Source organism: Heloderma suspectum, chromosome 4 (assembly GCF_057233095.1).
Source record: "Heloderma suspectum isolate Gila_16-S chromosome 4, 16-S_ref, whole genome shotgun sequence".
In the NCBI taxonomy this organism is placed as follows: domain Eukaryota; kingdom Metazoa; phylum Chordata; class Lepidosauria; order Squamata; family Helodermatidae; genus Heloderma; species Heloderma suspectum.
In genome coordinates, this window is record NC_139461.1 from 251,511,994 (window position 1) to 251,538,583 (window position 26,590).

Genomic DNA, 26,590 nt, shown 5'->3' on the forward strand with positions numbered 1-26,590 from the left:
GCTGAGGGAATGTCTCGCGCGGCTTCGCTCGGTGTCAGTCTGTCACAGCCCCGTTTTTACCTTGGAGCGCCTCCTTGAGCTCCCGCCGCTCTCGGGGACTAAACACAGGCTCCACACGCGGGGGCTGCTCCCTCCGTGCCCGAAGCCCAGGAGCCGGCGCGGAGGGCCGCGTACCATAGGCTCGGACAAGCACCGCCACCACCAAGACCAAGACCGTCCCGCACAGCCCCAAGCCGGCAACCCGCAGGCCCCTTCGCAACCGGGCGCCGAGCGCCGCCATCTTGCCGTGTTCTGGCCGCGCTTTAGCAGAGACTTTGGTAGACAGGCGCGGCGTCTCGCCAATCATTAATGAAGCTGGTTATTCATCGCACGCACGGAGAAGGCTTCTTGACGGTCTGTCCCTCTCGAAGTGTTTTTTCAGAGGCCTCTCGTCGCCTCCTGCTAAGGCTGGGCCATCCCGTGTGCAGTTACTTGGAAGTAAGCCCCATTGGATAAAATGGGACCGAATTCCCAAGGAAAGATACTTACTTGCAGAGTCTATTCGTAATACTTGTGTTAGGACCGTTTAAAAATCGCGAGAGATGGGTTTTGTGTTCCACAAAACACTTCTTGATGTTAAAAAATGGGGAAGAGGGGGGAAATAGATGTTGCTTGTGTAGTAGGGCACGGTAGAAACCTCTTCAGCATGATGTTACAGCCTCAAGGCTGCAGTTTCCTGGGAGTGAGCCCCACTGAACACGGTGGGATTTACTTCAGACTAAACATGCATAGGAACATGCCTCACAACGGGTCTATTAGAAAACAAGCTCAAAGTTAATAAATACCTTTATTGTTGTTCAGTCGTGTCCGACTCTTCGTGACCCCAAGGACCATAGCACGCCAGGCCTTCCTGTCCTGCGCTCTCTCCCGGAGTGTGCTCAAGTTCATAAATACCTTTATTAGGACCGACTAAAATGTAAAGAGTAGCAAACAAGCTTTCCAGTACCACAGAATGTCTTCAGGCTGGTACTGGGGGTGGGGTGGGGGAGGGATAGTGTAGCGGGGGTGTAGGAAAAGTAAAAACATTCCCGGGCATGGTGAAGAATCCAAATCTGCACTTTGTAAAATACAGTAGGGGGAGTATTATAATCTTCAAGCTGGATGGAGATTGTTTTTAGGTAGTGAACTAGGTAAAGAGTCAGTAGAGGCTAAATTGGGTAGTATTGCCTAGTAGTTGGAAGGAATGTAACCTCAGTATTCAAAGTCTCACTTCAGGGATGCATGCCTTCCCAAAATATTTGGAGAAAGGAGCAATAAGAGTGCAGTAAATTCAACTAAGTAGGACTTAGTTACAAGATATATGCATAGGATCAAACTGTAATGAGGTGCTAGCTGGAGTGGGTGGGGTAAGAAGTATGTATATTTCAAGTACAAATATTTAAGCAACAGATTGGGAGCCCGTGTGCACTGTGGTTGTATATCAGCATTCTTGTGCTGATATACGTACTTCTGACAAAATACACACTTCAGATGTGACACTGACTGATTACACAATGGGCAAACTTTGCTTTTTCCTACATGGATATTGATCTAATGTAGGGGTAAAAAAAAAGGAAAAAAAAAAAAGGTATGAAGCGTTCCTGATGGCTTGTAAGGATTATTCATTTTTTGAGAATATATTGCATGGTGCAGATGTGTTTTTGTAGGGGATATAAACATCTTCCCCGCATCTCAGTTTTTCCCAGTGTTCAAATTGCAAGTGGATGCTGCTGGGCAGATAAATTCTCTCCCTACCTCTCTCCCTACACTGCAGCCACCATATCCATCGTGACCGAGATTGCCATGTCTAACATAGTTATACAATTGTAATGAAACTCTGTTTAGATAGTATTCAGATATCTTGGAACACTTGAGGCATAATCAGGGCTGGCCTTAGGAGTGGATGAGCTGGGTGCTCACCCAGGGAACCAAACTGAGCTTGGTGACCTGGACCATGTCTCCACGGGGGTGTCTCCACCAGTGATGTACTCCAAGCTGGCTGTGTATTGAGATGGTTAGGGATACATGAAGTCATAGTCACCCTGAAGCTTATCAGGGAAAACTGGATTTCCTGAGACTGCTTAAAGTCCGATTCTTTTCCTTAAGTTGGGTTCTCTGTGGTATAGCTGTTAATATGCCCTAGCCCCTGCATTTACCTCAGGTATTCTAACCCTGCCCAGGGGTGTGCCTTGCAGTGAAGGGGTGTTTCCTGTCCCCTGTGTTTCCCAACACAAACCAATTAGTATCTACTTAGAAGTAACTCCCATTGTGCTCAATGAGGCTTGCACACATCTGAATTTACAGCGATCTCTCTGAATTGAATACAGAGTTTAAAGCACTGATTCCCTGAAGCCCGTAAAGTGCTTTACTGAACCTGCTCCATGGCTTAGTTTATTGCCTTAGGAAGTAACTACCTCACACCTTCCTTATAGAGATCCTGTGGTTAGAAAGGGGGCTGGTTTCCTTGAAGCCTGTAAGTGCTTTACGGAACCTGCGATTCTCCATGGCTTGATTTATTGCCTTAGGAAATAACTACTTGACACCTTTGTATAGAGATCCTGCAGTTAGAAAGGGGGCTTGTTTCCCATCTCTGTGTCCCCCCCCCCTTTCCCAGCACCAGTATGTGTGTCTACTCAGAAGTAACTCCCACTGTCCTCAGTGAGGCTTGCTCCTGAAATGCATGTGCATCTGGACTTTCAGGGGAAAGAGGGGAGGGGGGAAGGTTTCCTATTGGTTGAGCAGCCCCTGCCGGTCAGATGATGTTCACTCGCACCCCCACCAGTTTTGTAAAGCAATTTTTACTGGTGCGGAGCACTTGCTCATAGAGCTCTGCATGGACCAAAGCGCAGCAAAGCTGATTCTTTTAAAAAAAAATCCGGTACTCCTCCATTCTCTTCTCCTTCCATTGTCGTGGAGTTTGTTGAGTGTACTGTCTACAGAGAGCTATGGGCAACAAAAGCAGTAAGTGTCTTTAATCTTCCCACCCCCATCCCCACCCCCCAATTCTACAAGTTATGGCCTTGGATGGCCTTCTCTCTGACCCATCAGCCAGGACAGCTAGACTGGTGGGGACTAGGGAGAGGGCCTTTTCTGTGGTGGCCCACTCTGTGGATCCCCCTCCCTAGAGAACTCCTCCATCCCCCCTCTTTAATGGGCTTCGGCCATGCATTAAAAATGTGGTTGTTCAGGCAGGCATGTGGGGTGGGTTAGGGTATTTTAGAAAACATTTTTATTGTAGAATTTTATTCTTTTAAACTGTTTTATTATATTCTGTACATCGCCCAGAGTGGCTGGGTGACCAGCCAGATGGGCGATTAATAGATTTAATAAATAAATAAATAAATTTGAGTACTAACTATAAAAATGTACTTCCATCTGTTTAGGTTTTAAAGTATGTTCCTTTTCCAGTTTCCATTTTAATGTCATTTGTTCTTGTTAAAAATCAGCAGAACATGGCTTTACTTTGAGACAACATTGCCAAGTGCTATAAGAACTTTAAATACTATGCAGGACTATGGATAATAACAGAAGAAATTGTAAGCTGATTGAGGGGGGGTGCCACCAGGATGCAATTTATCTTAGACCCAGCCCTAGACATGATCCTGCTAAAATGTATACCATTTTGTTTATTATCATTGTTATCATTATTATTATCATCATTGTCATCTAAACTTTAAATTCTAAAGGTTAGGTAAACGATCACTTTCATCCATATGAACTTACCTAGATTCTAATATCTTCTCAGGCTCTGTTCTGCTTTTTAGCCAGACATATTTGGTAAGTACTAGAGAAAGGACCTTTTTGCACCAACACAGTAGAGTTTCCTCCTGGGGAAATCAGCTCAAGCCCCTTCACTGTGTGCTTTTAAACTTGGGTTGAAAACATGTTTATAAAGGAAAAGCATTTTATAGTTCCTATGAATGCTAACTTGATAGTTCTGTTTTAAACTGTTGTTGTTTTACTGTTTTTAGTGTTTTCATTTTATTGTTGACTTAATTTTGTTATTGTTTGTATGGCCATTATCTGTAAGATGCCATTAATTCCCCCCACCCCAGGCAGGATATAAATATGTAGATAGACAAATAAATAATCAGTAGTATGAAGTTCTTTCCAGAGTGACACACCTTCAGGTAACTCTGCCCCAGGCTGTTTAAGGCTTTAAATAAGGGGTGGTGAAGCTTTTTCTGCCCGAGGTCCAAATTTCAGTTTGGGAACAGTTTCTGGGGCCACATTCCAGCAGTGGGTAGGGAACGGGAGAGGTCAAGGGCAGTGGGTGGGCCCAAAGCAAAATGTAATTTGTACCAATTTGGACATTTTTCAACCAAGCATACAAATCACAGCTCAATTCTATGCATGTCTACTTCAGAGTAAGCGCCAGTGCAAGAGCTTTCAAGCTAAGAAGCCACAGCTCAGTTCTGTGCATACTCTACTCATACTCTACTTCTGTGCATACTCTACAGGAATAAGTTGCAGTGTATCAGCTTTCATGCCTGCAAAGTGCTGCTCAGTGCTGCTTATAATGTGATCATATCAACCACTCCCTATCTAGCTGCCTTGTTTAAGACTAGCTGAAGTTTCTGAACTATTTCAAAAGCAGCCACACGTAAAAGACATTGCAATATTCCAAGTAAACACTTACACAATACTCACAACAGTTTGCAAAATCTCTCATTCATACCATTTAGAAATCAACAGTCTATGAATGTTTGGGATATTAGTAACCTACTAAAGACTTCACACCATATTTTGATGTAATTGCTTTCAAAATATCTCATATACTACTGGAAATGATAAGTGAAATTCTTTGCAGATGGCTGTTTTTCTGAGAAAGGGTGTCCTTTTTCCTATCCTTTCCCCTTAATTGTCCCCATAAAGCACAGGGAGGTGAATTTTTTTTAAACCTAAGCCACACATCCCCCGCCATAATCCATCCACATCCAGAAAAACTCACTGCTAAGGACTTGAGCTGGCCAATCTCCCCTCTTCCCCTGCTCTCCATCTTTCCTCCCCCACCCTGTCCACTGACACTTCATGTTTCAACTGCTTTCGACTACAGATTAAATTGATAGATTTACAAATCTGCAAAATTTGATTTCTTTTACACCCCTTTTTTACCACCTGGGTAGAAATGAGAGATACCCAAATGATTGAGGAATCCAGGATTTTAGTGTAGCTGTGTTTGGCAGCTATTTATTCCCCACACACATGCACATAAAAAGGTAACTGTAAAGACAGGACTTCCTGCCTTTAGCTGTCAATGTGAACCCAGAAGTTACCTTTACCTTGGGGGGATCTTCATCACAACAGAATGAGAAGTGTGTTGGAGTTTTATCCAGATTTTCATTAAATTGGCTTTGGCCATCAGTGGCACACGAAGCAGGAAAAGCTGAGTATGCACTACCTAAACCCCTGCATTTCTTGCTTCGTGTGCATCTGACAGGTCAAAACTGATTTCCTGAAAAACATCATCAACCCCTTAGGTGCTGCTGAGTGCATGAGAGAGATGTTCTCCACCCCTGTCCATGCTCTGCTGCTCAGGGAGGTTTACTGGAAGCCCTGAAGTTTACCCCACAACTCTCTCTCTCATTCAGTTTTACTTCTTACTGGGGAGCTAAACTTACTTCCAACTAAACATGCACACAAGCGGTGGCGTTGGCTTCACAGAGATTCTCATCCAGTATCGGGATATGTGAAAGAGATTAAAACTGCACTTTTATGAATGAGAAAACAGCCTGCATTCTGTGAATGAGTCAAGCCACTATCCTGGCTCATCAAAATAGTGAAACTGCACCTTTAAGGGAGAAAACATCATGGCTCGGATTTTCTCAATGGGAAAAAGACTACAGACAAAAGGCAGGCTAGATACTCGCTCCCCATGAGAGCACCCTACCAGCGCAAATAATCCCCATTCCAGCAAACAATCAGGGACTTATAGCTCTAACCCCGCTGTCTACTTCTCTGGCCACTTCTCCCAGCTTGCAGGACAGGCTTCTCTGCTCCTGTGATCCCAATACCTCAGTAGATCGCTACTGCAATAAAGCCCCAGTGCGCATTTGTTTAATGCCAAAGGAGAGCGTATAAGCTCCCTGTTCATTCACTTTTCCATAAAGAAGCCAAAATCCCAGATTATCCGGTACACCATCTGAAGGCTCCCCATGAGAGCACCCCACCACCCCAATTTCGCCCTATTCCAGCAAACTGTCACGGTTATAGCTTCCAACCCGTTTTTACTGCGAGTGAATTAACGCAAACCTCAGAGAAGCGGTGAAGTAAAGCAAGGAGCAGACAAGCACTGAAGTAAGGTAAATTGTTTGTGAACCGTCCAGAGAGCTTTGGCTATTGGGCGGTATAGAAATGAATAAATAAATATCAGAGAAATGAAGTAACGTGACATCAGAGAAGTGAATTAACTCAACATCGGAGAAGTGAAGTAATGCAAACATCAGGGAGGCGCATCATGACAGCTCTCAATAGGGAAACAGAGGCTAGTTACTCCTACTGGCGAAAATGAAGTACAGCGCGATTCTGAAGGCACAGAAGAGCTCTCTAGTGCTTCGATAAGTTGGAAAGGCAGGCTAGTTACTCTAGTTACCTAGGCTACTCAGGGCACAGCCAGGTGAAAGACAACACCCCTAGGAACACCTGATCATACCGAATTTAAAGTAAAGGGATGGGCACACAGCAGCTGAATCGCAGGGGAGCCAAATTAAGAAGAACAAAGGAGTAAAAATACTCTGCAAAAATGTGGCTTCCCCACAGATAAACTCCAGGGTGGCTGCAGACTGGCTATGATGTCATATGCTGCAAAGGACCTCCAAACAGTCCCAGTCCACAGCAAATCTCCCATGAAGACAGGCCCCAGATCTTTGTGCCTTTAGCCCTGGAAGATCACAGGTCCCGTTTGGGCTGTTTTTGTTTTCTTTTAATTTACAAACTTCTATACTTCTGTGCACTTATGGAGCCTCCCAAGTACGTAGAAACCACTCCCTTATTTTTTGGTGGCCCTATTTCACTTCCAGACTGATAGGCACTCAACCACCGAAGTTCACTATTGGAGGGAACGATGCACACAGCAGGATAAATGGATGTGCATGCATCTGTTGCTTTAACACTTCTCAATTTAAGAAAACCTTAAAACCTTGAGACATGGGAGGTGGAGTGTTTTACTTTTCATGCAATGTGTCACAGATGCTCGCCAATAGGTGTGAACACACATTTATTGCAGCAGTGTTGGTCATGCTGCTGGGGGGCTAGTTTTGGGTACCACTTGAGGCGCTATGGAAACTTGTAAAGCTGCTTTCACCAAAAACTATAGTGGGGTAGGGATGAAGATGTGCACTGCAGGAAATAATAATTCTACAATACCACCTCTAAGTTATTGTCTGTACAACCTCAAAAATGCCTCTGTCCGGAAGTGCCCCTGGAGATGAGATACTATGCAGAACCAAACTAAGGAAACTGTGAAGTTGTAATCCAGGTTATGTTTGCCCACTCTGGATGATTCATCAAGTTCTGTTTTCATTGCAAGTTGGGCGTTGTCATTTATTTGGAAGCCACAATGCTGTGTTATCCCAAGGAAAAAAAGAAAAAAGAAACCAAATGCACAGTTACAAGATGGGTGATCCTTGGCTCAATAATACTACAAGCGAGAAGGATCTTGGAATTGTTGTAGATCACAAGCTGAATATTAGCCAACAATGTGATGTGGCTGCAAAAAAGGCAAATGCTATTTTGGGCTGCATTAATAGACGTATAGCTTCCAAGTCACATGAAGTACTAGTTCCCCTCTACTCAGCACTGGTTAGGCCTCATTTGAAGTTGCCAGTTCTGGGCACCATACTTTAAGAAGGATGCAGACAAACTGGAGAGGGTTCAGAGGAGGGCAACGAAGATGATCAGGGAACTGGAAACATACCCCTATGAGCAGAGACTGAAAGAACTGGGCACGTTTAGCCTTGAGAAAAGAAGACTGAGGGGAGAGATGATAGCGCTCTTCAAGTACTTGAAAGGTTGTCACAGAGAGGAAGGCCAGGATCTCTTCTCGATCATCCCAGAGGGCAGGACACGGAATAATGGGCTCAAGTTACAGGAAGCCAGATTCTGGCTGAACATCAGGAAAAGCTTCCTGACTGTTAGAGCAATACGACAATGGAACCAATTACCTAGGGAGGTAGAGGGCTCTCCCACACTGGAGGCATTCAAGATGAAGCTGGACAGCCATCTGTCAGGGATGTGTTGACTTAGATTCCTGCACTTAGCAGGGGGTTGGACTCGATGGTCTCATAGGCCCCTTCCAACCCTACTATTCTATGATTCTAATTACATCTCAAGGTCTTTTATGTTTGTGACCATTCTAAGGGCTCCCTCACACTGGTGGAGAATTCCACATCAATGCCAGTTCTTTCCCCATCCGGTATCATTGCAGGACTGGGTTGTTCTCTTTAGATGGCTGACCCCATTGGATTATTTTTTTTTTTGCTTCTCATGGGGGTGGTGATACCGCTCAGATAGGGATGTCAGAGAATTCCTCCATGGACTCCAGATTCTTCTTCTAAAGAATCCAGCCCGCCGGAATCCGTGGCGGAAAGGCCTCCCACCCCTGCCACCCCGCGGAATTCCCCCGGGATGGAGCTTATCTGGGGCAGATGCAGCTCCGGCGGCGGCAGCTCCGGCTGGTCTCCCAGCCGGCCACTGCTGGGCTGCTGTGGCTGCAACTGGTGGATGCCTTTACAGTGATAGGCTACGTAAATACTTACGTAGCCTATCATGGCTGCCTGCAAGGACGCAAATGGCGGCTGCTACGACGGCTGCCATTTGCAGCCGCAGCAACCGGAACTCCGGCTGCGACCGGCCCCAGCTGGTGGCTCCACGAAGCCACCCAGGGGGAATTCCAGAGTGAGGGATGGGGCACCTCCCCCCCACCGCGGATGCCATGGCGCGGAGCCAGGTAAGTGTTTTGTACATCCCTACGCTCAGAGGCATCGTCACTTTTCTGTATTACATGTGCTCAGAGTGTAGCAAGAATTCCTCACTAGTTCCTGCCCCTTTCCTCCCCTTACACAGTACTAGTGGATGGGGACTGACACAGAGACAGCCCCCCCATCTCCCTGGGGCTCCTGCCTCCCTGTTCAGTGTTTTTGACAATCTCTGCCATTTACTGGCTCGGAATGCACAGCAGGGGGGTGTCCCGGCAGGTCAGAAAGCTGGCATGCCGCTCTGCTGCCTTGTTCAGAACACTGCAGGCTGAAAATGGTGAGGACCCAAAATGGCACAGCTGCAAAAGATGACATGCCCCACAGACCGTCGTCACTGCACCCCCAACAACCCCCTTCATCATCATGACTGCACCCCCAACAACCCAAAACAACCACTCACAGCTGTCAATGCACAGTGGTTCATTCCTGCTAGGAGAGAAATACATGCGGAGGTCATGGTGCTCTGTTTGCACATATTTGGAAAAATACCAATTTTTTTCCATTTGAGGAAAACACAGGATAGGCGAGTGGAAATGGTGGGATAATGACTGGATGATGACGACGTCATGTAATGGACATGCACAATTCAGTGAATGCAATAATGAATGTGCAATAAACTGGAGGTGTAGAGATGCCCTAAGAATTAAACAAACACTTGGTTTCAGCTTCAAAACCATATATTTTAAAAGTTCCAAACTTAACTACATTAAGAACACTTTCAAAATCTAGTTGATTTCCCACTATTTATAACAATATAATATTTTGAAAAACTCGATCATTTTATTTTTGTTTCAAGTTCATTTTCTTGCCCTAATTTTTTTTTTCCTTTGGAAATTGCTGGAGAGTTTTGATCCCCAAAAGAGCCTTGTGTGGCGCAGAGTGGTAGGTGGCAGTATTGCAACCGAAACTCTCCCCACAACCTGAGTTCGATCACAGTGGAAGCTGGGTCCCAGGTAGCCAGCTCAGGTCGACTCAGGCTTCCATCCTCCCGAGGTCGGTAAAATGAGTACCCAGCTTGTTGGGGGAAAGGCAGTCACGACTGGGGAAGGCAATGGCAAACCACCCCGCTATAGTCTGCCATGAAAATGCCAGCGAAAGCGGCGTCCCTCTAGGAGTCAGCAATGACTTGGTGCTTGCACAGGAGGAACCTTTCCTTTTTGATCCCCAAAACCTCATGTGGACAGTAACATTTTTTTAGAGATCAACATTTTTGCACAACCTGAACATCAGGCAGATATTACAGTTTTTCTTCATGTCCTTTGGCTTGTGCTGCACATCTCAGGCTTTGCATTCACTTTAGAACATTTAATGCCATAGTCTTTACAGATTCAACACCCTGGGGATGCAAGAAAGAATTACAGCAGAAAACTACAGAACATCAATAGCAATTTGCATCATTCACATTTTTATATAAAAATTACTTCACATTTACAAAATAAAATTAAAAAAGAGACATTTTTCTAGGCTAACTAGTCAGACAGGTCTGCCTGAGAGGTAGATTCTCTTCATCTGTGACATACTTTAAGAAAATCCATATAGCATTTGAATAGGTTAAAACAAACGGCAAGAGAAGGATCAGATAATAAACTAAATGCTGCTCTTGAGTTTTGTCCTATGAACCAATTTAGAGTCCTTAAGCCAAAATTGCATATAAAGTGAAGCTTGAGCATCAAGTAGGCTATAATCAAAATATTTTTAATATGGTATTTAGGACAATTTATCCTTATCATATCCTGTACTGAATATGTATGGGACTGACAATCAGGTTCTGGAAAATTGGTCCCTTCAGAAGCTTTGTTTATTTCTCAAAATGAACCTAAGCTGAAACTTTTGTAAATGTTTAGTTATCAAGAATAGGAAGCCACAGCACCAAAATACTGTGGAAGTAGCTATTCTCTTGAGATTCCTAAACACAAGGACTAGCCAAAAGCCCATTACAGTAAATGAAAACATTCTCTTTGGCTTCAGTGTACATTTAGTCAGGCCATGTTTCAAATAAGCATCTTTGGATTCCAAGTACTATGAAAGGATCTGTCTGTGCAGGCAGTTCCTATGGAAAGTAATAGTCCCCCCACCCAAAAAAAAAATTCCTAAAAAAAGAGAAAAAAAGTGGGGTGATTGTAACGGAGAAGGCAGCACTACCTCTAGGCAGCAGTTTGATGATGCTCAGTACCACAGCAAATACAGCACTTGTTCCAAGAAATGATTGATAGTCACCAAATATATTGGTACATTCAGCCTACAAAAAATGAGTTTTGTATTAGGTTTTAGGAAGAAAAGCAGTGGAAGAGCTAGGCAGCATCATCAGAAGTGTGTTTAATTTTTGCATGAAGTCTATAAAGTCAGTGTGCACTTTAGAACAACCATTCCCTTGCACACCTGAATTGCTGCACCTCATGAGAGTTATATCTGACAATCAATCAATTATTCTTTGCATTTCCTTTTGTTTTTCCTTATAAGAACAAGTCTGATGCCAGAGAGTTTCTAGATATGCATGTTACTACTTACACACTTATGGGTACATAAGCATTGCTTGAAGTGTGGGATGAGGAAAATGGGGACTAGAGAGAAGTAGTAATAGTCCTGCTACTCTTCTGCTTCTTCTAGATTGACAAAGGGGATTCCCTGAGTTCTTTCTTCTGTTACCCCTGCCAACTGCTTCAAGAATCAGTTGCTCTGACCAGAGAGGAATGGAAGGAGAAGAGAATGTCAGGTAAGAGTGACACTATGGCCTCTGTGCTGCAAAATGGTCCCGTGCCAAAAATGCACAAAGGCCATTGTCCTTGCCATTCAGACAGGAACCTTTCTTGATAAAGTAATGGTCAAGACGTTCGCCATCACATGAGTGTTCTTAATGAGTTCACAGTGCTGTCTGTGTGTCCGAATGAAAAATGCTTCCAAACATTTCCTAGGAGAAAGGAAGGATTTGAGTTAGAACTGATGCCGAGGATACTAGTAACAGGTCAGAAATGTAAGAGGCATGTGATGGGAATTCAGACTATGTAAGTCACGCTTAGTTTAGTCATGACTAACTTGTCCCATTGGTTTCAATGGGACTAACATGTGACTAACTTAGTCTGGATACAACCCATTGCCCGGGTTTGGACAACACGCCACAGCTCATTGTGGGATATTTAATTCATGATGAGCTGCAACACCCATGGGCACCACATTACATACACACCACCCGCTTGGGGGTTGTCATGTCATGTGAACCCGGCGAGTGTGGGTTTTGCGAAGGTTAAACAAAGACCATGAGGGTTGTTTAACCCTCACATTACCCATGCTCACTGGGTTGACACAACATGACAACTACCAAGAGGGGGTTGCATATTCAAAATTGCAGCTGCACATGCCCTGGACATGCTGCAGCCTCACTTTAGGTTAAATAACCCATGGTGTGCTGTCGTGTCATCAGCCCCACTATGGTTGAAAGAGAGTTCAAATTTTCACTCACTGCCAACGTTTCCTTTAAACTTACCTCTTCCAAATTTTGGAATTCAGCACTGCTGTCTTCCAGAGACTCATCAGAGATAGAGACTTCTATCTGACTTGTCCTCTGTATTAAAACATGATAAATAACTGGTTATTGTTTACAAGCTAAAAAACATGATAATGTAGTTTGTCAGTCAGTCATTTGATTGAAACCAGAAGTCAGCACAAGACTGGAGAGGATTCAATTACTAATACAGAATTACAGCAAGGTGACAAATCAGTTTGCACCTATTTAAGATGATCAACCTAACATGAGATACAGCAATAAACAGTGCATATCTCTTGCGAGTTTTTCAGCAGCTACTACAAACGTTATGATCATGTACGACACAAATGTAACTAGTCACAAAATAATCTGTGAAGATAATTGCCATGGGTCAGGGAGCTGACGTAAACCTACTCTCAGACTGAACTAGAATTTCAGACCTGAATGTTATTGCAGAATGTAAAGGTTAATTGGAGGCACGATGACATGTTTATAAAAATGCTTTGTTACACCTTTACTCTTGGCAATACCTTTACTCTTCCTTCAAATGCCATGAAAACTAGCTGGATTGTGTAAGGAACAATGGTTAGGATATATTTTGTACTCATCTGTTTTAAGGAGTAGGATGGCTAGAAAGACTCAGGTGCTCTTTGTAGTTGACACACCATGCACATATTTTGTATACATGTACTCATCCAAGTACTAAGCATCGTGCAAGAACAGGCCCTAAGACATTGATTCTGTGAACAGTTTTGGTATCAATGTTGTTTGGATTGTTCTTCGGATTCGTCAAATTCTTAATAGTTTAAATAGGTTTAAATAGAAAGCAGATGATTTAGGAAAGTAAGATTTCTTTATCATTGGGCACAAGAACAATGTGCCAAGGGAGGAATGGAGTGACAATCATTTAAAGTTAAAAAAATGTACACAAACATCTACCATGAATGTGGTAGACACAAATATTTGTGTATGTGGTGCAGGCTAGGCTTCTTAAAAGATTGTTCTGGCCCTACATTTCTGTCTCCTACCAAGCCTGTAGATTTAGACCCACCCACTATGGAACAAGGACAAATCCTTTGCCCCATATCCAAATGATAAACAGATGGTTTCACCTTCAGCAAATCTTGTAGGAGTAAATACAGTTGCCATACAGCAAAGATAAGGCATTCCATCATGTCAGCTGAAGGCTGGGTTGACAAATCCTTTATCAAGTGAAGAAATGCAAATAAAGAAACCAGGAGCAAGACTACCCCATGACTTCAATGCAATGTGATTTTTTTTGAAAATGTATTTTCTGCTATTTTGTTGCATGCATCACAAAGATTTGCTTTGATTCACACGTGCATATTCATCACTTGAGAACTGCAGCATCAAGTGGTGACTTGTAGGTCTGAATGAACCATCACAGCTCGAAGACACAGACAGAAGTTTCATACTAACTCTCCTTAAATACAGTTCATTCAGAGCCACTTCATACATTCAGTGGTGAGATATTAGAGTGAATTGCCATCAATATGCTGATGACATCCAGCTCTGTTTCTCCTTCTAATCATATTCAGGTGAGATGGTAGATGTGCTGAGTCAGTATTTGGGATTCAGTAATGGACTGGGTGAGGGCCAATAAACTGAAGCTCATTCTGGTGGTAGTCAGTTAGTTTGACCTGGTAGGTCAACTGATTATCTCTACGAGGCCTAGCACAATAAATCTCCGATCTCCATCTGGAGCTCTTTCTCAGCATTTCCATCAAGATCCTACAGATAGGAAGTATAATAACAAAGTCCCTCCTGTGAAGGCTTCCAGAGCGAAGAAAGCACAAAAGCAGAATGCCCTCTGCAACAGACTGTTTCACCAGACAACATTCAGTTTATATGAACCACAAGTATAGATTGCTGTTTATACACACACACACACACACACCCCTGAGATATGGGGCATTTTACCATGTTATAAGATAGCTTGGTGTTTCTTATGACTAAATAAATAATATGCCACTCATTTTTAGCAAATGCCACACTGTTGCCATGATCGATTTACTCTGAGCTGGCTGCGTGTTGAGATCGTTAGGGTTAGGTGACGCTGTGGCCATCCAGCAGCCACCCTGGAGCTTATCGGGGAAAAAACTTATTTCCTGAGACTGCTTAAAGTCCGATTCTTTTCCTTAAGTCAGGTTCTCCTCAGTATAGTTGTTGTGTGCCCCAATCCCCACATTACCTTGGGTATGCTAGCCCTTTTCCCAGTAGTAATGTACAGCTGTGAGAGCTGAACTATAAGGAAGGCTGAGCGCCGAAGAATTGATGCCTTTGAACTGTGGTGCTGGAGAAGACTCTTACGAGTCCCCTGGACTGCAAGGAGGTCAAATCAGTCCATCCGAAAGGAAATCAACCTGACTGCTCACTGGAAGGGCAGGTACTGAAGCTGAAGCTCAAATATTTTGGCCACCTAATGCGAAGAGAAAACTCCCTGGAAAAGACCCTGATGCTGGGAAAGATTGAAGGCAAAAGGAGAAGGGGATGGCAGAGGATGAGATGGCTAGATAGCATCACCGATGCAATGAATATGAACTTGAGTACACTCCGGGAGAGAGCGGAGGACAGGAAGGCCTGGCGTGCTATGGTCCATGGCGGCATGAAGAGTTGGACACGACTTAACGACTGAACAACAACAACGCTAGCCCTGCCCAGGGGTGTGCCTTTCAATGTGACCCCGGTCAAAGGGTGTTTCCTACATGTTTCCCGTCCCTACTTAAACCAGTTAGTGTCTACTCAGAAGTAACTCCCATTGTGCTCAATGAAGCTTGTCCCCAAAATGTGCACCCCAGGATGTCACTGAGATTCCCATGAATCGAAATAACGCATTTAGGAGCCTTAATGTTGAAGCTTCGATTGATCCAGCATGGCAGCTAGAACACTGTGTTCCTACTGATTGTTTATTTTACACTCTGTTCTTGTAATGATTGTTGCTTTAAGGAAATACTTAATGCAGGTCAGGGAGGTGAGAGAAAGAAAGAAAGAAGGAGTGATCTTTATCAAGACAACAGATGTTTCCTGTTTCCCAGCAAACGCATATGTGTCTACTCAGAAGTAACTCCTATTGTGGTCATTGAGGCTTGTTCCTGAAATGCAGGTGCATCTGGAGCTTCAGGGGAAAGGAGAAGCGGGGGGAGAGCAGGGGAGAGCCTCTCTTATTTGTTGAGCAGGCCCTGCCAGTCAGATGATGTTCACTCCAACCCCCACCTGGAAGTGATTTTTACCGGTGCTGAGCACTCGCTCATGGAGCCCTGGATAGACCAAAGTACAGAAAAGCTGATTCCTTTTAAAAAATTTGGTACTCCTCCATTTGCTTCTCCTTCTGTTGTTGTTGAAACACCCCCGTGGTCTTTGCTTTCTGCCTTCTATCCACCATACACAGTATCTATTTACATGCAACTATCCAAACCCAATTATTTTAAAGAAGTGTTATCCATTTTTAACCTGGACTGTCAACAACTCCCATGTACTTCATCTTCATTTGTAGTATGGTCAGCACTAATAGATTTCCAGGAGGGGTCAGCTATTACCTTCTCTCAGGGCAGCAGCAAAACTAGGGCTGGCCAAGCATGGGCTGTAGGGCAGAACACAGCCATGTAAAAGTGTAGGTAAAATGGAACTGGAATAGTAAAATGGATTGAAAGTGCCTGCCATAACCATCCCTTTGCCCCACTTCACATGCTTCAAAATCTTATCTTTACCATGCATTTGTGCTTCCATTTTGTGTCCCTTTCTCTTTAATATTTTTGTATGTGCTAAAGTTAAGAGCTGCCCACAGCACAAAAACTGCTAGCTACAGTTCTGGTGGTAGGATAGTTGGCAGCCTATATCCTAAAACTAGCACACACTGCTGGTTTGCATGATCACTGCAGCTTAAACAAGCCATGGTGGCTTCTGCGTGTGCCAGGTGCGATTTGAATAATTGCTGCCCAGGCACAGCTCGTCATGTCATCTGAACTTGGGCAGCATAGCTTATTGGAGGGTTAAATAACACTCATATAACCCATGGGCTGTTGCTGGGTTATTTGAGTGTTATTTAACCCTCCAACAACCCATGCCACCTGGATTCAGATGACATGACAAGCCGCACCTGGGCAAAGATTATTCAATTTGTGCCTGGCACATGCTGTGCCTTAAACAAACAATTGTGGCTTGTTTAAGCTGGGGTGACTGTGCAAACCAATCACTGACACCCATTGGCCAGCCACTCAGCAGTGCCCTTGTCATGACTAAAAGGAGCCCTTTATCCCCTTCCACCAGTTCCTTTTCACAGCTTGTTCTAGTAGAAAGGCTTTAGCATTCATTAAAAACAAAATAAACAAAACACACCAAGTATCTAGCACTTATGGCTGCAGAGCCAGGCTTGAAAATGGCTGGACAATGACTAATGGCCAGAGAGGAAACTTTGAGGCGTTAAAGGATTTCCGGTGGTCAAGAGTGGGGCTGTGAGTCTATTGGTAGTGATGAATAAGGGGAAGAGGGCAACAGATTGGGTTGCATTTCATATTCTACCCTAAATTAGCCTGTTAGGCATTCTAGTTGCTTATCACTGTCCTAAGAAAATGTCTGAAAATAATATGGAAGAGCATGAAACACACACGCACATACAGCTGCACTGGTCTGGGTAAGGTAGTGAATCATCTATACCTGCTCTAAGACAGGACGATGTATGGCTCTGTTGCCATTAATTGTTGCGAACAGCACAGCGTCATGGATGGTCACGAAGAGGTGACTGGGCTCAAGGCCTCCTTCTTCAAAGACTCCGCCCGTGCGAATGTCATCATACACTTGGGCTAGTGAAGGAGACAACAATACATAAAGTTACTAAAAGCAGAAGTTGTATGCTGGAAAGATATTTGTATCAGGGCACATCCTTTTCAGTATATTTGCTGTGGGAAAAGAGTTGTCCAATGGAGTGAGAATAACATCTGCCTGTTGCAGAGGGCCTATGCAGCACAAAAGACTCCCTTATTTAAAGCCCAGAGGACTTGCTGCAATTGACAGAGAATCTCACAGGTGAACAAAGCTAGGAATAGCCCTATTGCAGCTGTTTCAGTCTGAAGCTTGTTTGATGGATTGAGAAGGACGACTAAATGAATTGCCCCATCCCTAGTTGGAAAATGGGTTTGTCAGGCAACACATTTGGATACAGTTGGTTCATGTGCAGCAGGATTGTTTCTGGGTCAAGAAATGGTATGGATAGAGAGGAACACAGTGTCACTAACCCCTAAGACATGGTGATTCACATCATTTTGCACCTTGCTCACAGGTCCAGCAAAAAGAGAGAATCATGAGGTTCTCTGAATCAGTTTCATGTTTGTTATGAAAAAAATGCAACAAGTTTTAAAAAGCAATAACTGAAACAAATTAAGTTTGTTTTTGTTTTTTTAAAACATCCTATCACTACTATAATAATAACACTCTATTTAAGGGAATCTCATAATTCTTAAAAAGCTGTGTGATAATACAGCTGTTTCAGGGTAGTCTGTGAGATGCCCTTATTTCACTGAAAGCAAAGGGCAGAAACCCTACATGATTCCTCTTTAAAGATGATGGACAAAATTATAATCACAAATAAAATATTTAGAGTCCCCCACCCCCAAAGCATCCTTTCACTCTTTGTTTCCAGCTTACTTCCATGTGATTGGGTTTAATTTGCTTTGGCATGTCAATTATGCACTACTATTGAGAACAATAAAGTCCAGGAAATTTGAGGACTAATCCTACCTCTTATGGTTAGGTAAAGTCACACATTTACAACAGTTAGCAATAGCTAATGATTTCAAAAAAGAAAACCACTGGATCTAAAAGAAATGCAGTCAAACAAAACAACCCCCCCCCTTCCAATCACGTAAGTCTTTTATTCCTGTCTTTTCATTTGCTTTTGTGTGATTTATTAAAAAAAACTTTTGTGGGTCTTCCTTCTGACTACAGACAGGCTGTGCTATGAATCACCATGCACTATGAATCACCATGCACGTTACCTGCCTGAAACAGCCACAATGGAATGGTGTGTCTGCATCAGGGACCCGATACAAAACCAGGTCACTTTGGAAATTTAATACTAGCAGATGAACAGAAACTACATGCAACAATCAGTTTAATTTGTCTGAATCTTTCCCTGAGTTTTTTTTTTTTAAATGCAAAGAAGCATCAGGAAGCTGTGATCAAGGGTGCTTCCAGATGAGGCTTTTAATGTACAATCATAGGGCTTCCTTTCCACAATTTTATGGGGGGGGGGGTGTAAACAACATTGTAAACCAATTTAAGCCTCCTGTGTTTTCCCGCAGCTGCTTCCATCTTTTTTCTTACTGCTGAAAATCCATTAAGGATGGAAAGAACAGAATAGCAACACAGTCTTTTTACAGGTGTGGATAGGAAATTGTGTGATGGAGGCACAGTGGGAGGAGTTGTCCCTGGGGAAGGTGGGTGATGTGCTGGGGATGCCCCTCCTTTCTCTATTACAAGCTGTACATTTCCAGCTTCGGAGCCGTTTTATGCCCTGCACCACAAGTGCAAATAGCAAGCAGTGAAAATCGAGCTAGCAAGTCTTTTTAGCCATGTTGTGAAGCTGATTTGATTGGGTTGTTTAATTAGATCCAATTATGAAATTATCTAGACTAGCTAGCATTCTCAGGTAAAATTAAAGGGATTTGCAGCCTGGTTCCTAACCAAGTAAGCTTAGCTACAATCCCTTTGCGCTATAGAGTAGACACTCTTTAAAAGTGACAACTTTAAAAATGTTCACAGTTGCACTACTTCAACTGTAAAAATGCACACACAAAACAGGATAGTACAATGGTTCTGAGAAGCACCTGTCTTCAAAATGACAGGAGAAGGGTGTATGTGTAGCAACCACGAGGGGTGGGCAAGGGGAGAGGACAACACTGTACACTTGGCTATGGATTTACTTGCAGAAACCACAAGATCCACCAAAAGACATACACTTGGAATGAAAGAGATCTGAGCTCAGGAATTTGTTTTGAGTACCAGAACAGAAGGGAGCTCACAGTCCTTTCACACAACAATCCAGACCTGGTTATAACAAGCTTTCTTCATTTCAGCAATATAATTTTAGGGTGGGGATGAGTTATTTTATTGCTGCTATTGTTAAACAATTGGGAAACAGAAATCCTTGCCAGTCTACTTTAGATCACCTCCTTATAGATCACCAGAGATCTATAAGTAGATTCTGATCTACCTTCTGCCCATCCCTGGTGTAGATGTTTGCAATACATATGAAGGTGGCAATAGGTTTCAGGTGTAGTATATTCCTGTCTCTAGCAGTGGTTCTGCCCTTTTTCAAGGTCCTCAAAAATGGAAGAGAGATGAAGAGTGGTACATGGGGTAATATTCTTACCAGGTATATTGGCCAGGAAGACTTTAATGCCGATCCTCTGGTAGTTGGTGCACAGCTACACGAGGAGACCAAAAAACAGAATATTTGCTTTCACATGGTTTTACAACACAAGCTGAGAGATCATTAATTTAGGATGCACTTCACATTTTAGACATGGTATGTTTGGATAATGAATTCCAATGTTAGAAGAAGAAAACAACAAACGGTGCATAGCACTGTATTTTAAAAGTATTCAGCTGCTTTGATGCAGTGTATAACCCTAAGCCTAGCCACTGGAACAGCAATGGGAATAGGTACTCAGCTTATTGAAAAAAGGCTGCCTTTTAAAATAAAGATAGTATTGTGGGATTCAAAACAGAAGGCACAGATAATCTGGATCTTGAGCATCCTGACCACCAGGCCACTGGAGAGTTGTAGTTCTGCAGGTGTTGCACCAGAATCTCCTTACTTTGTGGCTTACTCCAGATCCTGACTGTATACATGTATTCAAAACCAACAGAGCTTATTGAAAGAGCTAAAGCAATATGTTGGCTACTGGCTATATCTGTCCATGATCAATGTGTATTTTGTATTGCTGCTTTTGCTCGCACAGCCTTTGTATCCTGTATTTTCCATCAAGATATGTGCAAAATTGTGTCATGATTGTGTTGATTCTAGACTTTGTCCCAACCCTTGTTCTTTGCTGACAGCTTGCACTACAGTGATATGTATTATTTCTTGCCAGTCTTGCTTGTCTCAGAGCATGACAGCATCCTCTTTCTGATGTATTCTGAATTTCTGACCCTTGTTAATTCTGGCCATCACCATGTCATAAAACCTCTCCATGCCAGTAAGATAACAGCAACTCACCTTTCCCAAAGCTTTTGTGCCCATCAGATCCACAAAGCAAACTCCACTCATATCCAGGATAATTGTGTGGAAGTTGACAAATGGGGGTGCTGTGGTCATAGGATCAATGTTTGAGGCTGGGATAACACTGGAGGTGCTGCTCCGATGACTAGCAGTGCTTTCCTGTTCACAGGAGGGATTGATCTGCCTCGCAGTGTTCACAGCTGGGTTGAAGGCAATATAGGAGATGCTGTTGCCATTGGCAGCTGTCTGGTTGTTGTTGGTATCTATTGGAGAAGTACTTCCAAAATCCTTCTGGAGCTCTTGCAGAGACATAGTCTGTAGGAAAGGAAGAGATACTTCATTCAGGATAAATTTATATTTATTTTAGTGATTATACAAACACATACCAACTTTCTACCAGTTAGCAAAATATCAGAAAGTGCCATAAAATAATTATTAAAAGTAAAAAGCAAGACCATCAAATACAGTTATACAAAGTTTAAAAAATTAAAAGAAATTCACACAGGACTTTAAATGAAGAGATTAGTTAAAGTACTGATGGATCCAGAGAAGAAGGATGCATCCAGGAAAGGCTTTTAGGGCCTCTTTGCCTTCCTGATTCACAAAATTTTATGTGGGGTCCAGATGTCTTTGTCTTCAACTTGTAACCCTCCTGCTGTGTTTTCCCACCACTTCTTTCATCTTTTCTCTTACTACAGATAATTCATTAAGATGGAATAGCTGCACAATTTCACAAAAGATGGAATAGCTGCACAATTTCTTATTGGTAATGCTAGAAGCCCTCTGTCTGAAAGTACTCTTATAATGATAAATCCAACAGGAAAAAAATCCACTCTGGCCCAGCCTTTTAATCTGAAATACACATTTGCAAGCCAACACCACTGTGTCCATCCTTCAGTCTTACAGGGCTGGGCACATGCATTCTAAGGTTTTCAAACACAGTCTGTGTTTTGTGGTGCAGTCACTTTGCAAGTATCTTGTTGCTGAGCAAATCGTTCTTGTTTCATGTGTGACAATTATCTGTATTTTTTTTAGTTTTCTCTCAGTTGCTGAGTAAGTAGGTTTCAAAACAACACCACTTGGGGAAGCAGCAATATTTACATTATGCATCTAATTTTCAGTTAATTCAGTTAATTAAGGCTACAGTCCTATGTATACACGCTTCACTGCTTTGGAAAAGAACAAGACCAGAAGATTTGATGCTTAAGTATACATATACCTGTGCTAAAGGGGTAAGCAACTGGGTGCCCTCCAGAAGGTTTGGACTACAATTCCCACAATCCCTGACCATACTCACAGGGACCTATGAGAGCTGTAGTCCAAAATATCTGGAGGGCATCAAGCAAGGCCCTTTGCAGATCAGCAGTTTATAAAAAAGAAAGATATATTCAGTATATTGTCACTGGGAAAAGTTAGTGCATTGATTGCTGTAGCAAGTGCAGAAGTGTCATGTACTCCTGTTGGATAGTGGCTGTATCATCACTCACGATGAATGACTCAGCCACTTACCCATACCATTCTGTAATTTTTTTAAAAAATGTATTAAAATATATTTTAAAAAGCTGTTAACCACTCTGTAGAGTCCCTCATGGTTCCACCAATGGGCAGGAGTGTTCATGTAGGCTACAGGAATTTCCCTCAAGTTGGTAAACATCAACAATACTATCTTCTCCAGTAGCAACAGTTCTTTCTAGGCTGTGTGGAGAGACTCTCCAGTGTTGCAGTGGACAGCTCCCGCCTTTTTTAAATGGCTAAGGTAAGTAGGGCTATCTTATCCTCAATAAGGCTGCCCACTGGCCATACAAAAAAAGCTAATGCCCTAATCCAGCTTTCCCCAACCTGGTGTCCTCCAGATGTGTTTATTTATTACATTTCTATACTGCCCAATAGCCGAAGCTCTCTCTGTGGTTTGCTTGACTGAAAAAAACAGGAGTTGCAGTCCAACACATCTGGAGGGCACCAGACTGGGGTAGGCTATGCCAAGTCAATTATGAAGAGACAGGAGCTTTCACAACTAGGATAGTTGCTAAGTTACCTTGTTTTTCCTGAAGAGAGATTTTAGTTTGCTTGTTTTCTGTGCTGCTGCTGTCACCTTCTCCTGATGCTTCACATACTTTTTTCTGGACAAGTAGACTTTTATGGGATCCACACCAGTCTGTTAAAAAAAAAAAGATAGTAACCTTGGTTGTTTTCCTGCCTTAGCTCTTACAATGTCTGGGCATGAATCTGGTGTCCAAACTGGGACTCTATAATTTTAATGTAGAGTTGAAAAAGAAGAGGAGCAGGCCTTCTCTTTACATTTCGAAACAGTCATAGGGAAACAATGAGCAGGGCTAGGATATTGGGTTCAATCTGAGGTACAAAGAAAATGTTTCAGTGCAGCCGTGTGTGACGGTTTGTCCAGTGGCTGCTTCTCCTTTGCAATAAGCACTTGAGAAGGGGTGATTTATTTATTTTTTTAAAGGATGTTTATGCCACCCTTCAATAAAAGACATTTAGCGTGGCTTACAAATAGAACAGAGTGAAACAATGGAAGTTGTTAAAAGAGCTGGGGAAAATAAAATGTATTTGCCTGCTGCAGACATCAGAGGAGGTGATGCAAGGAGGTAAGCCTCCCTGGGGGCATGTATTTCACAAGCAGGGCTTCATCTCCAAGAAGGCCCTTTCCCCTACACCACCCGCCTCATCACAGATAGTGCGAGGACCTGAAGTAGGCCGTCTGAAGATCTTGGTGTATGAGCAGTTTTGTGTTGGATTTTCAGGAGGGAAGGGTTAAAAGTGAGGGGAGGGGATGCTCAAGCCTTTTTCCGCTGCTCGATTGTCTCTTGACTTCCTCCCTACCAAGCCTCTTGCCCCCACAACCACCTCCAGGTTCCAGATCTACCCTTGCAAAGAAAGCAAGGATCTAGAAACTTACGGTGTGAAAAGCAGCCTGGTGATAAAACATCTTGCTAACTTTGGCCCAACATTTCTTACCTTGGCAATAACTTTCTCCCTGAATATCTCTGAATTAGCGAAGTACAGTGGGGAGCAGTAGGTGACGATTTTAATTCCATCTATTTCTTGGACCTGCAGAGAGAGGGATTGACAGGGTTCAGACTGCAAAAGAGGATAAGAAAAAGAGAAGAAGAGATCTGGACCTACTTTTCATATGTTCCTCCTGCACATTCATATGAACATGAATGTGCAGGATCAGGGCCAGCCCAAGATATTTTGTTGCCTTAAGTGAAGGACAACATGATGCCCTCCCTCACATTCTGTGTACAAAAGGCAACCAAGCTGGCAGTTGAATCATAATTCATCACTGGTGATGGGATAGCATCCTCCACTATACCTGAAAGCAGCAGGCTATCTTAGGGGGTTGCAGGGTAGGCCATGTGGCACACACAGCTGCTCTGGCCTCCCAACATCTCACTGTATCTCCCTACTCCCTAGCACCTGCTGCTTGAGGCAGTTGCCTCACTCTGCCTAAGGCTAGGGCCAGACCTGTGTTGGGGTAGGTGGCAGCATTGTAGTAGCAGGCTTCTTCTGATCTACACATTCTTGATGGCAAATGTGTATGGGGGCAGGGGGCAGGAGAGAATTGATTCCAGCCCAAGCTCATACCAGAACATCTGGTTGGCAGGACTTCAGCTTTTAAATAGGGCTATGAGTGCCCTATTTCTGGTTGTGGGTATGCAGCACCCATTTATGTGTGTGAGTCTCCCACCCAACTAGCCCATTTCTGTAAACTGCATAGCTCCTGACTGGATTGAGGTCTCACTTTAGTCAGAGCCTCCACTTTCATTGTGAGAAGAAAAATCCATTAACTTTTTTATCTTTGTCCTGACTGGAGAAAGGAAAACAGAGAGTGAGTAAGAGATCCAGTAGGTTTCCCTACTTCTGCATGCAAACTATGTTATAAAGTAGGCCTTCAGCCAGGCTATATAATTAGTACCTCTTGCATGAAAAGGTTACCTATCCTGCTCCCTATGTCTGGCTTCCATAACCTTCTCTACAGCTCAGAACATGATTGTGTATTCTTTTAATCTGGTACTAAAAAGGGTTAACAGAGTAAAGATGGCTGATTTAATCTGGGAGAGGCCCACAAGAAGAGCCCCTAGAAGACCCCAGACTTGTAACCAGCTTTATATTCCGGACTCTTGACCCCTGGGCGAGAAGACCATGAAGTCTGATTCTATACTAAATGATGTTATTTTACTAACTGAGACTCTAACTGATATTTTTCAGGACTGTCTTTGAAGAAGGGGGGGAAAAATGCAGCTGTCTTTACAAGCGGCTTCACAGAGTTTGCTCAAGGCCACGACGTGCTGGCACAGTGCCTAAGTGAGATGAACAGCAGAACTGAGCATGCTCAGATGCCTCCTGAGAGGAGGAAAAGTACTGTTTTGACTTCTCGTGGTGTACACCAGCTGATAAGAGAATGTCCCTACTCGATGGCTAGTTGGGCGGGGAAGTGTAGCCCTGAGCACGAGCGGAAACTAGGAGGAGGCGTTTGGGCAGTTATGACCAAAAACTGCCAAAGATGACTGGGAGTTCAAAGAAGATATACCAAAGAGAAATGCGTCAATCAAGATAGCATGTTCAGATGGTAGACTTTGGGTCATATGTTGGGACATTTCAAAGTAGCCCGTTTGTAATGGTGCCAGACACGTTCCCCAGACACATGAAATTATGGGAGATAGATGGGACACCTTGTTTCTGATTGGTGAGCAAATGCTTTAACCACGTGCTCGAACCCAATTTTCTATTGGAGGCTGATTGTCTCATTGTTCCTTAGGCCCCACCTTTGACCAGAACAGGGGTATAAAAGCCCAGGGAATGGGAGCTCCGGGGTGGTGCTTTTTGTTCCTCCTGCTGCTGCTGCTCCACTTCCCTCTTTCTGCCATGCCACCAGACCCACGGACTTAGGTAACTATGGACCTCTTTAGACTCTTAGGCTTTGGGACTTAGGATGATTTCTGGGTTTGGGACTTGGAGTGTTTTCTAAGCTTGGGACTTGGAGGTTATATCTCCATTTGGAATCCCATCTTCAGAGGTGACAACTGGAATTATTCCCAAGTCTTGAGTTTTCTGTTCACTCCAACTCCTTCCTCTACTCTTCCTATGCCTAGAGGAACTTAGTAATGCTTCAGCATAAGTTTTTGTATTCAAGTAAGAAGCAGGAGGAGGTAACGGGAGAGTTCAACATAGGTTGAATTGTTTTTGTTTAGCTTTGAACTGCAAGTAGTAAACAAGAGTAAGTTGGAAAGAGGAGTCACAACAATGTTAGAAGCTCAAGCTGTTATCTTATTGGCCAAGCTCATAGTACCAGCTTTGGCAATTGCAATTCTTTTGATTTATCTTCTATTTTTGTTGTATTCTCTTTCCCTGTAATTGCAGAGAGAATTTCTAATGCTCATATAACCACCATGCCACTTTCTTTACTTTGTATTTTCCTGAGTTTTCCGCAATAAAGCCTTAAAAAGAGGTTCAATCTACAATCTTGTCTGTGGTGATGTTCTGTGGTGATGTTAACCTGTTGGGATTAGCTTGGATACCCACTAGGGTGCTTCGGACCCATTTGGTGCAGGTTCTGAGGTTAAACGGGACTGAATTTACATATTCTATACTGTATATATGGAAATGTCAGGAAAGAATTGTGCATTGATGAATTCAGGCATTGGGTACAACATGGTATATGGGATGGAGTTACGGGTCCCCAGAATAATGTGGTTCAACATAGAGCCCCCTTGACATTTAGTAATCCGGGGCTGCTCAAAATTCTGAAATGAGGAATTTAAACAATATCAAGAGAAAAGGGTAATTTTGACAATGTATTTCAAGCCCCTGCAATAACACCCAACTTTGAACACTATAAGTCAAACAAAAATCACA

General features: G+C 43.2%; 3 protein-coding genes across 6 annotated transcripts in view; 1 reads left to right on the forward strand and 2 right to left on the reverse strand.

Annotated features, from left to right (window-relative positions):
• Positions 1 to 1,103, reverse strand: part of PM20D1 (peptidase M20 domain containing 1) — a 30,667-nt gene extending 29,564 nt beyond the window's left edge. Inside the window, exon 1 of one of the 2 annotated variants that reach the window (XM_084853301.1) lies at positions 825 to 1,103. In XM_084853301.1, coding sequence (XP_084709427.1) covers positions 825 to 927 — 103 coding nt within the window. In that variant the 5' untranslated portion in view covers positions 928 to 1,103. Of the gene's footprint in view, positions 1 to 60; positions 294 to 824 lie in introns of those variants that run through there. The other variant, XM_084853300.1, reaches the window with a different exon arrangement.
• On the forward strand, positions 85 to 26,195 carry LOC146348507 (uncharacterized). Of its 2 annotated transcripts, none has more exons than XM_084853302.1 (3): positions 85 to 477; positions 11,601 to 11,706; positions 24,944 to 26,195. In XM_084853302.1, exons 1-3 carry the CDS (start codon positions 349 to 351, stop codon positions 25,240 to 25,242), a joined length of 534 nt encoding a protein of 177 aa, XP_084709428.1. In that variant the 5' UTR covers positions 85 to 348; the 3' UTR covers positions 25,243 to 26,195. The 2 variants fall into 2 exon arrangements, with proteins under 2 accessions (XP_084709428.1, XP_084709429.1); XM_084853303.1 differs by having other exon boundaries at positions 85 to 393; positions 24,944 to 26,194.
• SLC26A9 (solute carrier family 26 member 9) overlaps positions 9,657 to 26,590 on the reverse strand; it is a 52,305-nt gene continuing 35,371 nt past the window's right edge. The window contains exons 14-21 of one of the 2 annotated variants that reach the window (XM_084853299.1): positions 23,690 to 23,782; positions 22,749 to 22,868; positions 20,711 to 21,028; positions 19,862 to 19,916; positions 17,197 to 17,294; positions 15,804 to 15,863; positions 12,475 to 12,540; positions 11,854 to 11,901 (exon numbers count right to left, since the gene is read on the reverse strand). In XM_084853299.1, coding sequence (XP_084709425.1) covers positions 11,854 to 11,901; positions 12,475 to 12,540; positions 15,804 to 15,863; positions 17,197 to 17,294; positions 19,862 to 19,916; positions 20,711 to 21,028; positions 22,749 to 22,868; positions 23,690 to 23,782 — 858 coding nt within the window. Of the gene's footprint in view, positions 11,902 to 12,474; positions 12,553 to 15,803; positions 15,864 to 17,148; positions 17,295 to 19,861; positions 19,917 to 20,710; positions 21,029 to 22,748; positions 22,869 to 23,689; positions 23,783 to 26,590 lie in introns of both variants that reach the window. The other variant, XM_084853298.1, reaches the window with a different exon arrangement.

What these genes read in the sequence shown, in the direction of transcription:
- LOC146348507 (XM_084853302.1), top strand. Translation starts at nt 349, where the DNA reads ATGAAGCTGGTTATTCATCGCACGCACGGAGAAGGCTTCTTGACGGTC. An exon ending in CCGTGTGCAGTTACTTGGAA is followed by an intron (nt 478 to 11,600) that starts GTAAGCCCCATT and finishes TGCTTCTTCTAG; the next exon opens with ATTGACAAAGGGGATTCCCT. An exon ending in GAAGGAGAAGAGAATGTCAG is followed by an intron (nt 11,707 to 24,943) that starts GTAAGAGTGACA and finishes GATATTTTTCAG; the next exon opens with GACTGTCTTTGAAGAAGGGG.